We start from the raw sequence: 16389 nt of genomic DNA on the forward strand, positions 1-16389 counted from the left end.
CGAATAGCTATCAAAACTTATATCGTCCCTGTTGACGGTACAAGCAAACAGTAAAGGGGTGTTGATGCATCCCTCCAACACCAACGGGGACGACAGATGGGTTACCGTTAGAAGCATTAACGTCAGCCCTACACACGCCATCGTCTTACTAACTACTGAAAACGTCCGAGCGGTATTTGGGGTCGTTTTTTTTTAATTTTCACGTGCACGGGGTACCGTTACATCCTGTCGCATTGCCGTAAAGGTCACTGACCTTTTGTTTTTGCACGAGTATGACGTGCCGTTACAGCAAAACCCGCCAAACGGATTGCAAAACCCGCCAAAATCCTCTGTGAAATCACGACATAGGTTAAAATCATAATTTGTATTGTTGAATAGTCACAATCTTTAAATGGATGAAGTTACTATTGGTTTTAATTGGGGTGATAAGTCAACAACTAGAGTGAAAAATGTCGATAAGATAAACGTGTTGAGATAGTTTCACATACAATTTCACATACATTTATACCTGAGGTCAATATCGACATAAGTTCTGGTGAAGATAGGTGGAACTGAGTTTTAACTGGGGTACTAGTCTAAAATAAGTAATATGAACAGATTGATTTGTATCTATACTCTTGTATATATTTATGTTAGATTAGTTAAAGACATTAATTTGTTGTACATATATTTTTAGGTAAGGGCGATACGTAACAGAACTGAGAATCTTAATTTGCATAAAATGTAGATGTTCTTTTAACTAAAAACACATACATCAGCAAAAAATAAAAGAACTTTGCTCACCATCCCATGAAGGTAGATCATTGGTTGTTGTTTATTTTTATCTTACCGTACCGTAACCCAATGTGTTTAACTAAAAAACGGGCAGATGGGAGGGAACTTGTCTTTTGAAAAAAATGACATGTTCACCATTCCGTAAACCTAAGTTTTCATTGGTTGATGTCTATTTCACCATACCACACCTAAACCGGCTTGTGAAGGAACATTCGTCTCAGTGTTGGTTCGCTTACGCGCAGCTTGTTGGTTCGTTTACGCGCAGCCCACCGCGAGAGCGCGGGTGGAGTAATATTGTGTTTAGTTATCAACTTCCGCCCAAGTCGGCATGTGTTTTTATTTGCCTATCCAGGACTTTGAAAGGGTTATATCCCAAAGAGTAGGTACAATATCGTAATGACAGTGACTGAACATTATCATTTATACACTGAATATGTTTTCTGTTTAATTACATCCGCGTATTTATCGGATTTATAGTTCGAATTGGTTAATAGCGATTCATTCATGAATGTCCAGTTTTCAAGATTTTAGTTCCGATTATTTCTACCAGAAACATGTGTTAGTATATGTGTTTCTGTTTGTATTGTTGTAGGTTTTCACCCTCTCCGGGGGTCTGTATACTGCAATGTAATAAACGACTGATGAAACAGTACACGGCTATATAAAAAGCGCGCCAACGTTGTTAACCGTCACTTCGATTTTGGCGCAAAAAAGAGAAGATGGAACCTATTATTTATGGAAAATCTGAATACACGTACACGATAATGTGAATACACCCTCCCAAGCTCTTGACTCAGTGTCTCAGGCGCGCACCCCATCCAGAAATCACACTCAGGTACCCGATAACATGAACATATCCCCTCAGGCTCTCGACTCTGCGTCTCGGACACACAGCAGCACGAGAAACTCTACGACATCAAGTACTGTTACCACTCTTCTCCTGAAGTCTAAGGCTAGGGCGGAGAGGTCAAAGGTCAAACTCAGGTTTGCTAAACAGGAAGCCGAGATCGCGAAGAAGCAAGCGAATCTTCAGGCTGAGCTGACGATTCTAAATACACAGAGAGAAGCCGATGAAGCGGAGGCTGAACTCAAGGCTGTTATGGAGTTCACAGAGGGGAGTTCAATATGTTCGCACCAATCATCTCGGGCGTTATCTATAAGACAGGAGACAGCTCCAGAAAAACATGATAGAATTTCCAAGTTTATAGAACAACAATCCGATCAGGGGGAACCCGACAGCACCGATACTAAAGGGGATAAAGGTATTCAGGATACAACCCTTCCATTACAAGACCTGAGGTTTAATCGATTCAACCCTGCCCCCAACTGGCAACCTCTTAATAATGACCTACAACATCAACCTCCTCCTGGAATGAACCCTTATGTTACTCCTTACCATCCTAGGGATCAGGCGTTGTGTCAAGGTCATGGTGACGCGAAACCCTGCCTTATAGACAGAATGGCAGCTCCGACTGCTACCAGTACGCCCTTTACAACTAATGAAGGCCCCACTTTGATCACTCAGATTCCACCCAGCACATCTCAGCATTTTGGGAGTCTACAAACCACTCTTCCCTCGGACGCACATCCTCCCGTGACTACCTCATTGCCACACACCTGTACCACTACGCCTCCATACTTGGATATATGCTCGGTGTTCACTAAGTATCTGGCCAAGAAAGATTTACTCTTACTGCGTTTTACCAAGTTCGACGACATACCAGAACACTTCAGGACATGGAAGGCCAGTTTCAGCGCGATTATCAGTGACTTGAGTTTATCACCACAGGAGGAGATTGATCTTTTGGTGAAGTGGTTGGGCCCAAAGTCCGCAAAGTTTGCACTCACAATGCGAGCAGCCAATGCCAGCAATCCTGAAAACGGAGTGAGACTCATTTGGGAGAGGCTACAGGACAAATATGGGAGTCCAGAGTCGGTCGAGGCATCTGTTAAAAGGAAATTAAGCTCATTTCAAAGAATTAGCAACAACAAGGATCGTCATCGCCTTTTTGAACTCTCAGATATTGTATCAGAGATAGCCTCATTGAAGGAGGACGCTAGGTATAGCGCGCTGCTTGCTTATTATGATTCAACATCGGGGGTGAACCCTATTGTCAGTAAACTCCCTACATACCTCCAAGAAAAGTGGACCACAGAGGCTGTGAAGTACAAGCAAAAGCATCAAGTCACATATCCACCATTCTCACATTTCAACAAATTCTTGCGGGACGTAGCAAGGATAAGGAACGACCCCAGTTTTGAATATGATATCTCCACCTCAGATGTCAGAAATGAGTCGAGGGGTCGAGTCACACAAACGAAGGTCACGTCGAGGAAGACTGAAACGGGTATACCCAGGGCTACAGAGGACACCTGTCCACTCCATCAGACCAACCACTCCTTGAACAAGTGCCGTTCTTTCCGCACCAAACCTATTAAAGAACGAAAGGAATTTCTTTTCTCAAACGGAATATGTTTCAAGTGTTGTGGTCCTCAGAAACATTTAGCTAAGAGTTGTACCGCACTTCACATCAACGCCAACAAATCAGCCTCTAAAGGTCATGGAGGGGAGGGTCAAAGGCAAGGAGGTGGAGACTCTAATCCGAAAACTCAAGGTACTGTCGTGGGTATTTGTACCCAAGTATGCGGCCAAAGGGAAAACACTAGTAAATCGTGTGGTAAGGTCGTGCTAGTTCAAGTTTACCATCCGGATAATCCAAGCAAGGTCAAGAGGTTGTATGCCATCCCTGATGACCAGAGCAACAGAACACTTGGGCGATCGTCGCTTTTTAACTATTTCGATGAAAATGGACCGGATATGGAATATGCTATGTCATCCTGTTCTGGCAGCCATGTTACCACAGGCAGATTGGCATCCAGGTACATTATCGAGTCAATGGATGGTACGTTCAAGACAGAACTTCCCGACATCATTGAGTGTGATGCTATACCCAACATGAGACAGGAAATTCCTTCCCCGGAAGTGACTAGACATTTTCCCCACCTTCAGGACTTGGAGGGTCTTATCCCACCTATAGACCCCGATTCAGACATTGCACTACTCATTGGACGCGATCTTCCGATAGTTCATCACGTTCTAGACCAGCGCCTCGGTGGTGCTAACTCACCATTCGCGCAAAAACTTCATCTTGGTTGGGTGGTGGTAGGCGAAACCTGCCTTGGTAGCGCACACAGACCAAGTCATGTTAACGTTAACAAGGTCAATACACTTAATAATGGAAGGCCATCTCTGCTACAGCCATGCCCCAACGATTTGGATATATCCTTTACTGGAGACGAAGTTTTCCGTAAGACACTTGATGATAACAAGCCAGGGTTATCTATACAGGACAAACAATTTATGGACATAATGAAATCAGGATTCAGGAAGGATGAGGAGGGCAACTGGGTGGCCCCACTTCCCTTCAAGGTCAACAGGGAGCGACTTCCAGATAATCGTCCTTTGGCTTCGAAGAGAGCAAAATCCGTCTTAGCTAGTATGAAACGGGATGAAAACAAGAAACAGCACATGGTGGAGTTCATGCAGAAAATTCTGGACAAGGGGCAAGCGGAAATTGCGCCCGAGCTCGCAAACAACCAGGAAAGATGGTATCTTCCATTGTTCGGGGTATATAACCCAAAGAAGCCGGACACTATCAGAGGTGTATTTGACTCTTCAGCGAAGTTTGAAGATGTTTCGCTGAATGACGTTCTGCTCACTGGTCCGGACACGACGAACAGTCTTCTAGGCATTCTGTTGCGCTTCAGGAAAGGACCGGTCGCCATAACTGCCGACATAGAACACATGTTCTATTGTTTCCGCGTGGAGGAACAACACAGGGATTATCTACGGTTCTTCTGGCACAGAGACAATAATCCCGAACTTGAGTTAGTTGAATACAGGATGACTGTTCATGTATTTGGCAACAGTCCCTCCCCGGCTGTTGCCACCTTTGGGCTAAGGAAATCTGTCGAGAGCGCGGACTCTGATGTCAAGGAATTTGTGTCACAAAACTTCTATGTCGACGATGGACTCGTCTCTGCTGATGATGCCAAGACAGGCATTGATCTCATGAAGCGCACTCAGTCGACCCTAGCACGTGAAGGCAATCTGAGATTGCACAAGATTACTTCCAGCAGCAAGGAGGTACTTGACGCCTTTCAGCCAAATGACTTGGCCAAGGGACTAAAGGGTCTAGAGTTAGGAAAGGACATCATACCCCTCCAGAGGAGTCTAGGTCTCGTGTGGAACGTAAACAATGATACCTTTACCTACCAAGTGTGTCCCGATACGCAACCCTTCACACGTCGAGGTGTGCTTTCCACCGTCAACAGTCTGTTTGATCCGTTGGGACTCATTGCTCCGGTAGTGATTCGAGGAAAGCTTATCCTTCGGGATCTTATGGCGTGTGGTTCAACTGTTGGCTGGGACGAGCCCTTGCCATCAGACCGCGAAGCAGAGTGGAAGACGTGGCGAGATTCCCTCGTTTCACTAGAGGATGTAAGGATTCCGCGAGTCTGCTCAACCTTTCTCCGTATCGCTGTTTCTCGGAGGGAGCTCCATACGTTTGCCGACGCATCCCAGGATGCTATTGCTGCAGCGTCCTATCTGAAGACTTTCAACATCAGTGGCAGCACAGAGGTCAGTTTCGTTTATGGGAAGGCAAAGGTCGCGCCACAAAAGGGTCACACAATCCCTCGTTTAGAACTTTGTGCGGCAGTGCTTGCTGTTGAGATCGCTCAAACAGTCATCGAGCAACTAGATATTACGCTAGATGCCGTCCGTTTCTATTCTGACAGCCAAGTCGTCCTCGGTTATATTCACAACGAGGAAAGAAGGTTTTACGTGTATGTGTCAAACCGCGTCGAGAAGATAAGGGCTTTCTCTACGCCCGATCAATGGACTCAAGTGTCTACCCACTGCAACCCTGCCGATGTGGCTACCAGATCTGTACATGCGAAGGACATTCAAACTAGTCCATGGGTGAAGGGCCCCGGACTTCTCGAGGAAGAAATTGTAGAAGTGACTTACCCCCTTCTCCAAGTTGAAACCGATAAAGAGGTAAGGCCTGATGTCACCTCTCTCAAAACATCTTCCAGAGAAATTCAGCGTTTGGATGGAATACGGTTTCAGAGGTTTTCTTCGTGGACTCGTCTGGTTCGAGCCGTTTCCTTATTGAAACACATCGCACGCACCCATGCTAGGAACGAAAAACACTGCAGTGGTTGGCATTGGTGCACTACCCACAAGAACGTCGACATGTTCCAAGAGACCGAGCGTGTTATCATTAAACAAGCACAGCTCGATTCCTACCATGTTGAGATAAGCTGTCTACAGAATGGGGAAAGACTTAACTCCAGTAGTCCCCTCCTACCACTCTCACCTTACCTCGATGAGCACGGCATCCTTAGAGTGGGAGGTCGACTTAACAGAGTCAAGGATCTTGCGAGCGGCGAAGTAAACCCCGTGATAGTACCCAAGGGACACCACATTGCCACGTTGCTTGTCCGTCACTATCACAGCTCCGTTCAACATCAGGGAAGAACATTCACGGAAGGAGCGCTGAGGGCAGGTGGCTTCTGGATCATTGGTGGCAAAAGGTTGATCTCCTCCCTGTTGTGTAGCTGCGTCAAGTGCAAGAAACTTAGAGGAAAGGTCGAACACCAGAAAATGTCGGATCTCCCATCTGACCGCACAACACCAAGTCCTCCTTTCACGTATGTGGGAGTTGACGCTTTCGGGCCGTGGTCGGTGACCACATGACGCACTAGAGGTGGAGCAGCCAATTCCAAAAGATGGGCAATAATGTTCTCCTGTCTTGTTACTCGGGGAGTGCATATCGAGGTGGTGGAAGAACTCTCTTCGTCCTCTTTCATCAATTCACTACGACGATTCATAGCACTTCGTGGGCCCGTCAAGGTCTTCAGATCGGACTGTGGCACCAACTTTGTTGGGGCAACAGGGGAACTCGGTATGTGCACAGTAAACGTGGAGGATAAGGACATTGAGAGCTTCCTTCTCGAACACAAGGTTGTGTGGAAGTTCAACCCTCCCCACGCGTCAAACATGGGAGGGGCCTGGGAGAGGATGATTGGTCTTGTCCGGAGAATCTTAGACTCTATGTTACGCGAGGTTCAAGGGAGACCACTTACTCACGAGGTTTTGTGCACGCTTATGGCTGAGGTTTGTGCCATCATTAACAGCAGACCTATTACACCTGTCTCAAGCGACCCCGAGTCACCAAGCATACTGTCTCCTAACGCGCTTCTAACTCAGAAAGTGAACCCGGACGTGGCACCATTTGAGGAGCTTCAACTTCAAGATATGTACAAATCTCAATGGAAGCAGGTTCAGGTGTTAGCCAATCAGTTCTGGAAAAGGTGGAGAAGTCAATACCTGCAGAATCTTCAGTCGCGGCCAAAATGGAAACGAGAACGCGAAAATCTCCAGGAAGGGGATTTGGTTCTTATGATGAACTCTTGTGTCCCTCGGAATCAGTGGCCTGTCGGCCTTGTCGAAAAGATATTTCCAAGTTCGGACAGTCTTGTGCGGAAAGCAGCAGTTCGTGTGATGCGAGACTCGACACCAGTGACTTACTTCCGTCCGGTTACGCAGTTAGTGTTATTGTCTTCGGAATGACTCAAACTTGTTAATTTTGTGTTTGAAAGACAATCATCTATATTATAATTTAGTGAGGTAAACTCAGGAGGGGACTGTGAAGGAACATTCGTCTCAGTGTTGGTTCGCTTACGCGCAGCTTGTTGGTTCGTTTACGCGCAGCCCACCGCGAGAGCGCGGGTGGAGTAATATTGTGTTTAGTTATCAACTTCCGCCCAAGTCGGCATGTGTTTTTATTTGCCTATCCAGGACTTTGAAAGGGTTATATCCCAAAGAGTAGGTACAATATCGTAATGACAGTGACTGAACATTATCATTTATACACTGAATATGTTTTCTGTTTAATTACATCCGCGTATTTATCGGATTTATAGTTCGAATTGGTTAATAGCGATTCATTCATGAATGTCCAGTTTTCAAGATTTTAGTTCCGATTATTTCTACCAGAAACATGTGTTAGTATATGTGTTTCTGTTTGTATTGTTGTAGGTTTTCACCCTCTCCGGGGGTCTGTATACTGCAATGTAATAAACGACTGATGAAACAGTACACGGCTATATAAAAAGCGCGCCAACGTTGTTAACCGTCACTTCGATTTTGGCGCAAAAAAGAGAAGATGGAACCTATTATTTATGGAAAATCTGAATTAACAAATCATACAAAAAAAGATGGTTCTACACAACCATCTTTATCAACGAGGCTCAATACGCAAACCAGTTTATCCGTGAATGTGTTTAACGGTGTGGTTTATTTACATTTAACAAAGAGGGAGAAGAAATATTATCTCCCATTAACGAGTTTCAGGACCTAGCAGACCTTAGGGGCAGCCTGGAGGATAGCCTACATTTATTGAATCAGGTAAGTGTTGTTTCTATTAAGCAGCAGAATGTTTATCAAGTTATAGCTAGTATTAGACAGTGTACTGTATCGTTTAATTTTCCCACAGGGTCAAAAACCAGGGGCGCCAAATGAGAAAACAGAAGGCGGTAAGCATATGCATAAGGAAGAACAAACAAGTGTTCAGAGACACGTAAGTTAACTGTCATATTTTGAGCACGTGTCAATAAATCATTTATTACTTACAAGAGGGAAGTTCTAATTTACATTTTTTTTCTTGCCATAGGTGGTTGAAAGAAGGATGCACCCGTACAAAAAGACGGGGGCGGTTTCAAGTTATGCTGAAGAGTTTGAACAGTACCTATAAAACTTTCAATAGACTGAGTTTGAACAGTACCTATCAAACTTTCAATAGACTGAGGAGTTTGAACAGTACCTATCAAACTTTCAATAGACGATACTTGCTCTATCAAATGTATCTTCAAGCTATAGCTATACGAGTTATCGCTCTTTAGGTGCATTTATGTTATTTTACAATACTATCGACGTCTCTTCAGTTATGTATCAAAAATTTGGTTTGGTTTGCTTTATTTTGTTTAACGTCCTATTAACAGCCAAGGTCATTTAAGGACGGTCTCCCGTGCGTGCGACATGCATGTGTGTGGTGGGTGTGTATGTGTGTTTTGGGAGGCTGCGGTATGTTCGTGTTAAGTCTCCTTGTGATAGGCCGGAACTTTTGCCGATTTATAGTGCTACCTCACTGAAGCATACTGCCGAAGACACCCAGCAGCACACCTCACCCGGTCACATTATACTGACAACGGAGGAACCAGTCGTCCTACTCCAAATATGCTGAGCGCTAAGCAGACTACCATTTTTAAAGACTCTGGAATGTCTCGGCCAGGGGACAGAACCCAAAGCCTTCCTCACAGGGGCGAACGCTCAACTAAAGGCCAAAAGTGAGGCAGTGTCGTAGGAGACGCAAGGAAGAAGAAAGTTGTTAAGAAAGAAGAGAAAAGATAAGATCCCAAATTTTGTGGTTACTAAGGTAAAACCGCGTGACCGGAAGACAGCCATGTTTGAAAGAAGTGTTTCCGTTACCTGTATAAAGATATATACACACAGGTATGGACTTATCAATGGGGTGATGGACTAATCCCTCTTTAGAAAAGCAGATTAAGGTAGATACAATAGATGGGAGAGAATTAAGAAGGGTCGTATAAAATGTGTATCGGAGAAGAGAGGAATGGGAGGACAAGAGCACGGTTATTTATCTGCGTTTTTGTTACACCGCAGCTAGAGACAATCCTAGGTGATTTAGCTGATAATGCTGGGTTTGTTACAGATACCGGATTTTACAGACAGTAATTACTACGGTGACCGGCTGTTATGGTGACCAAATGATCGGAACCAGAACCTGATTACTTAGGTAAAACCACGTGACCGGAAGTCGACCACAGTTGAAATAGGTGTACCGTTACCTGTATAAGGATATACACACAGGTATAGACCTATTAAACTGTGGTGATTTCGCCAACTGGGCTAATCCCTCTGCATAAAAGCCAGATACCGGTGTAGATACAATAGACGAGAGAGATGGAGCGTAACACTACCGCAATACAAATCATAGGGAGGCGAGGATACGGCATGTTCCGATCGTGTCCCAAAGGATAAGATTAAGTGTAGATATTCAAACGATTATTTGGATGATCAGTTGTAGAGGGAAACAACCCGACGATCGATGAACTGGTCTTCAAATGACTTGCCGGCGGCCTTCAAGTCATTCAAGACTCATTGTGGATAACACCAGTTGACGTATTTTTCAGTTTAAAGAAGGAGAATACTACAGATGGTAAAAAGTTAAAATCATATGGTCACTATGATAGAACAACTAAAGAACTAGTGGTATGTGTCAAAATTGTTTCTGCTGTGGACGTTACGGGGGAAACAGCAATGAATATAGAGAGTGAGGGGTTTGGTTTGGTTTATTTTGTCAGTTTTAAAAGCATTCGTATTGTATATTTAGATCATTATGATAAAAAAATTGGTTAAAATGGTAAAATATATATATTTACCTAAACTAACTATATAAAAAGCGCGCCAACGTCGTTAACCGTCATTCAGATTTTGGCGCAAAATGGTCCATTCTCAACCATATGGAGAAGTAGAAGTGCAAGAAGTAGGAAGGGTGGGGAAAAAACAACAAACGCTCTCTGTTAAAATCAACGCCAGTTTAAGAGTATCAGTAAATTTATTTTTTGGAACGATATATTTACACATTACCAAAAAGGACACTACCTACCGTTATCCCTGCAGGAGTTCCAGGATCTGACAGACTTGAGAAAAAGTCTGGAAGACAATCTACATAATCTCCATTAACATTATTTAAATTTGTTTGTATTATTTATTTTATTCATGAAAGTTAATGCTAATATCACCGTGTCATGTAACTTTTTCGCGGATGCAAACGATTACTTTCTGCACGTCAATAAGAAAGACAGAAAATACTACCTGTCCCTCAGTTTTACGGAATTGGAGGAGTTTGACCTTAAAACCAGTAGGCAGCAATTCGAGCAGAAGTTGCATCTATTGGTAAGTCTTTGAGAATTATATCACATGGTATGCATATAAAACATGTATATTCGTTTGAAATAAGATTACATTGTAATGTTTTTCTTTTTCTTTTTTTACATATAAACAAATAAATTTCGTTTCGTTATATTTTAGTTATGTAAAGTCAGGCGGGGTGTGTTTGCACGTGCAGAGTGAGGATATTGTAGGTCCTTACCTGTATAGGGTTGTTACAAGTATACGTCATCGACGACATTGTCACCGAGCACAGCGGACGTACAGCATTTTGCTCCGTAATATTGAATATGACTGAAGAAAAACAGGGAAATTCTTCTACGGAAATTAATGCAGAAAATGAGAAGCTGAAACTTTTGAAGGGTGGTAATGATTAGCTGACATGGATAACGATACATGCAATCAAACTTCACAAAAAGTTAATCTTCAGGATCCCAATTGTGATTTAACAGTGTTTGATACGGAAACTTTTGGCATCGGTGTTGTATTTATACATGATAATAGAACGGACTCTTGTAAAGTAATCGTTGGTGTAAGAGAAATACAAATTACTACAGGACCTGAAAAATATGGACCATCTATTTTACGTATAGAATTGTTGAATGATGGTAACCGTACCATTCAAAGGGATGGATACAATTTGAATGTTTCTATATCATTTGATAGGCAAGCTAGAGAGGTAAAATTAAACATTGTATTGTGTGAAGAAATTAAATTAACTATGTCTTACAGTAGCTCATTCAACATTGAGTTGAATGAAACAGAAATTGGACCTCCCTCTATAGCTAAATTGATCACATATAAAAAATTGTGAGATAATTATTTTCTGTTTAAAAACTTTTGAGATGAATTTCCATAAAAAAACTTTTGAGATAAATTTCCATTAAAATAACTGCTATCTGAGAGAACATATTGAAGGAGACACTCGAGGAATACTTCAACCCAATTGGATGTTTACAACAAAGTAAGCATATTATTATTAGGAATATACCACATAAATATGTTCATCATATTATTTGATAACTTATGTTTGTTGTTCGTTTTGTGAACTATATGACCATATCGAACTTCCGCCTTGTTAAAATGGTAAGCTCTCGGAGTAAATAAAATACGATTTTACTGCGAATTATTATCTGTGGATGCAACGATACACATATATATATATACTTGATAATTTAAGTTGATGCTATGTATACGTTTTAAAATGTTCCAGTTATTATTTTATGAATTCTAGTGTTTTTATTATTAATTCCGGAAGACAGTTTGTTGTTCGTTTTTATGACTATACGACGACATAGACCTTCCGCCATGTTAAACGATTCCGTTTTCGAAGCAAACAAAAGACGATTTTACTGCGAAATAGCATCTATGGATACAGCTACACACATATGTATGCAATCACAGATTATACATATCCTAAACAGCAAGGTTGTGGAATGGAAATGCAGGAGTTTGAAGTGGTACAGCTGGCAAGTACAATGTGATACTGAACCTACTTAACCGTAGCATCATAGGTCATTTTTTGTTTACAATTAATATTTCCATTCCTTCCACGACAATGTTTACCATTTCGTGAGATCGATACCAGAATCAGATGAAAATTAAAAATTCCTCCTCTATATCTTGTATTTGAAAGTATCAGTTAAGTTCACAGCAATTTTACGGACATTGTTAATATTTTTCATCTGATACCTTAATTTTAAACATTTCTGTACAATGGGTACCAGTTTTGTCCATTTCTGTGATAAGTAGTATTTATGCTGTCGGAGACGTAGCATCTTTAAGAATTTGATACAATTTATCGTAAGGTTTCATCTTTGAGAATCGGTTGGTGTCTAATCGATCGGGCGGGGATGCCTTTTCATTAGATGACAGTTCTCATCATTAGATGTCACATCTGATAATCGTAAACCGATGTTAGTATTACAAAAATTCATCTTGGAGATAATCATCTTTGAGATAATGATGGGGGTCGGATCGTACCATCGTACGGTTAAGGTTGAATTACTATACCGTGACGTCGTCTTTTCACTTTATGTCACGTTTCCTCACAAAGTTTTAAAAACACCGATGCTTATCGCAAACCAATGTTCGTATTACTAAGTTTTCATTGGTTGATGTCTATTTCACCATACCACACCTAAACCGGCTATATAAAAAGCGCGCCAACTTTGTTTACCGTCACTTATTTTTGGCGCAAAAAAGAGAAGATGGAACCTATTATTTATGGAAAATTTGAATTAACAAATCATACAAAAAAAGATGGTTCTACACAACCATCTTTATCAACGAGGCTCAATACGCAAACCAGTTTATCCGTGAATGTGTTTAACGGTGTGGTTTATTTACATTTAACAAAGAGGGAGAAGAAATATTATCTCCCATTAACTCTAGACGAGTTTCAGGACCTAGCAGACCTTAGGGGCAGCCTGGAGGATAGCCTACATTTATTGAATCAGGTAAGTGTTGATTCTATTAAGCAGCAGAATGTTTATCAAGTTATAGCTAGTATTAGACAGTGTACTGTATCGTTTAATTTTCCCACAGGGTCAAAAACCAGGGGCGGCAAATGAGAAAACAGAAGGCGGTAAGCATATGCATAAGGACGAACAAACAAGTGTTAGTGATGTGAGACACGTAAGTTAACTGTCATATTTTGAGCACGTGTCAATAAATCATTTATTAATTACAAGAGGGAAGTTCTAATTTACATTTTTTTTCTTGCCATAGGTGGTTGAAAGAAGGATGCACCCGTACAAAAAGACGGGGGCGGCTTCAAGTTATGCTGAAGAGTTTGAACAGTACCTATCAAACTTTCAATAGACTGAGTTTGAACAGTACCTATCAAACTTTCAATAGACTGAGGAGTTCGAACAGTACCTATCAAACGTTCAATAGACTGAGGAGTTCGAACAGTACCTATCAAACTTTCAATAGACGATACTTGCTCTATCAAATGTATCTTTAAGCTATAGCTATACGAGTTATCGCTCTTTAGGTGCATTTATGTTATTTTACAATACTATCGACGTCTCTTCAGTTATGTATCAAAAATTTGGTTTGGTTTGCTTTATTTTGTTTAACGTCCTATTAACAGCCAAGGTCATTTAAGGACGGTCTCCCGTGCGTGCGACATGCATGTGTGTGGTGGGTGCGTATGTGTGTTTTGGGAGGCTGCGGTATGTTCGTGTTAAGTCTCCTTGTGATAGGCCGGAACTTTTGCCGATTTAAAGTGCTATCTCACTGAAGCATACTGCCGAAGACACCCAGCAGCACACCCCACCCGGTCACATTATACTGACAACGGAGGAACCAGTCGTCCTACTCCAAATATGCTGAGCGCTAAGCAGGAGTAGCAACTACCATTTTATAGACTCTGGTATGTTTCGGCTAGGGGACAGAACCCAAAGCCTTCCTCACAGCGGCGAACGCTCAACTAAAGGCCAAAATTGAGGTATTGTCAAGGGAGACATTAGGAAAAAGAAAGTTATCAAGAAAGAAGAGAAAAGATAAGATCCCAAGTTTAGTCGCCTCTTACGATCATGCAATGGGGGCAGCAGGTACAATTCTTACGCCCTACCTGCAGGGCAGTGTATCAAAAACGTGTGGTAAAATCCATCATTGATTTGAACGGTTTGGTTTGGTTTGGTTTATTTTGTTTAACGTCCTATTAACAGCTAAGGTAATTTAAGGACGGCCTCCCGTGTGTGCGACATGCATGCGTATGTTGAGTGCGTATGTGTGTTTTGGGAGGCTGCGGTATGTTCGTGTTAAGTCTCCTTGTGATAGGCCGGAACTTTTGCCGATTTATAGTGCTACCTCACTGAAGCATACTGCCGAAGACACCCAGCAGCACACCCCACCCGGTCACATTATACTGACAACGGAGGAACCAGTCGTCCTACTCCAAATATGCTGAGCGCTAAGCAGACTACCATTTTTAAAGACTCTGGAATGTCTCGGCCAGGGGACAGAACCCAAAGCCTTCCTCACAGGGGCGAACGCTCAACTAAAGGCCAAAAGTGAGGCAGTGTCGTAGGAGACGCTAGGAAGAAGAAAGTTGTTAAGAAAGAAGAGAAAAGATAAGATCCCAAATTTTGTGGTTACTAAGGTAAAACCGCGTGACCGGAAGCCAGCCATGTTTGAAAGAAGTGTTTCCGTTACCTGTATAAAGATATATACACACAGGTATGGACTTATCAATGGGGTGATGGACTAATCCCTCTTTAGAAAAGCAGATTAAGGTAGATACAATAGATGGGAGAGAATTAAGAAGGGTCGTATAAAATGTGTATCGGAGAAGAGAGGAATGGGAGGACAAGAGCACGGTTATTTATCTGCGTTTTTGTTACACCGCAGCTAGAGACAATCCTAGGTGATTTAGCTGATAATGCTGGGTTTGTTACAGATACCGGATTTTACAGACAGTAATTACTACGGTGACCGGCTGTTATGGTGACCAAATGATCGGAACCAGAAGTTTAGAGATATATTTGTGGAATTATTGAAAGAGAAGTAATTTAAAAGCTACTTATATACGAACAATCGGCGCTGCCCCGGACGCACTGATTACTAAGGTAAAACCACGTGACCGGAAGTCGACCACAGTTGAAATAAGTGTACCGTTACCTGTATAAGGATATACACACGGGTATAGACCTATTAAACTGTGGTGATTTCGCCCTCTGCATAAAAGGCAGATACCGGTGTAGATACAATAGACGAGAGAGATGGAGCGTAACAGTACCGCAATACAAATCATAGGGAGGCGAGGATACGGCATGTTCCGATCGTGTCCCAAATGATAAGATTAAGTGTAGATATTCAAACGATTATGTGGATGATCAGTTGTAAAGGGAAACAACCCGACGATCGATGAACTGGTCTTCAAATGACTTACCGGCGGCCTTCAAGTCATTCAAGACTCATTGTGGATAACACCAGTTGACGTATTTTTCAGTTTAAAGAAGGAGAATACTACAGATGGTAAAAAGTTAAAATCATATGGTCACTATGATAGAACAACTAAAGAACTAGTGGTATGTGTCAAAAATGTTTCTGCTGTGGACGTTACGGGGGAAACAGCAATGAATATAGAGAGTGAGGGGTTTGGTTTGGTTTATTTTGTTAGTTTTAAAAGCATTCGTATTGTATATTTAGATCATTATGATAAAAAAATTGGTTAAAATGGTAAAATATATATATTTACCTAAACTAACTATATAAAAAGCGCGCCAACGTCGTTAACCGTCATTCAGATTTTGGCGCAAAATGGTCCATTCTCAACCATATGGAGAAGTAGAAGTGCAAGAGGTAGGAAGGGTGGGGGAAAAAACAACAAACGCTCTCTGTTAAAATCAACGCCAGTTTAAGAGTATCAGTAAATTTATTTTTTGGAACGATATATTTACAAATTACCAAAAAGGACAAAAGGTACTACCTACCGTTATCCCTGCAGGAATTCCAGGATCTGACAGACTTAAGAAAAAGTCTGGATGACAATCTACATAATCTCCAAGTAAGCACTATAACATTATTTAAATTTGTTTGTATTATTTATTTTATTCATGAAA

The 16389-nt window shown here is 41.9% G+C and overlaps 1 protein-coding gene across 1 annotated transcript; it reads left to right on the forward strand.

The window, feature by feature from the left end:
* Positions 1–1621: 1621 nt before the first annotated feature.
* LOC117315135 lies at positions 1622–6538 on the forward strand. Its single transcript, XM_033869280.1, has one exon. The coding sequence runs from the start codon at positions 1622–1624 to the stop codon at positions 6536–6538; it is 4917 nt and encodes a 1638-aa protein (XP_033725171.1).
* Positions 6539–16389: the final 9851 nt, after the last annotated feature.

This window comes from Pecten maximus, chromosome 17 (genome assembly GCF_902652985.1).
Source record: "Pecten maximus chromosome 17, xPecMax1.1, whole genome shotgun sequence".
Classification (NCBI taxonomy): domain Eukaryota; kingdom Metazoa; phylum Mollusca; class Bivalvia; order Pectinida; family Pectinidae; genus Pecten; species Pecten maximus.

Bases quoted from the DNA above. Each gene is read 5' to 3' on its own strand.
- LOC117315135 (XM_033869280.1), top strand. From the start codon at position 1,622: ATGAACATATCCCCTCAGGCTCTCGACTCTGCGTCTCGGACACACAGC.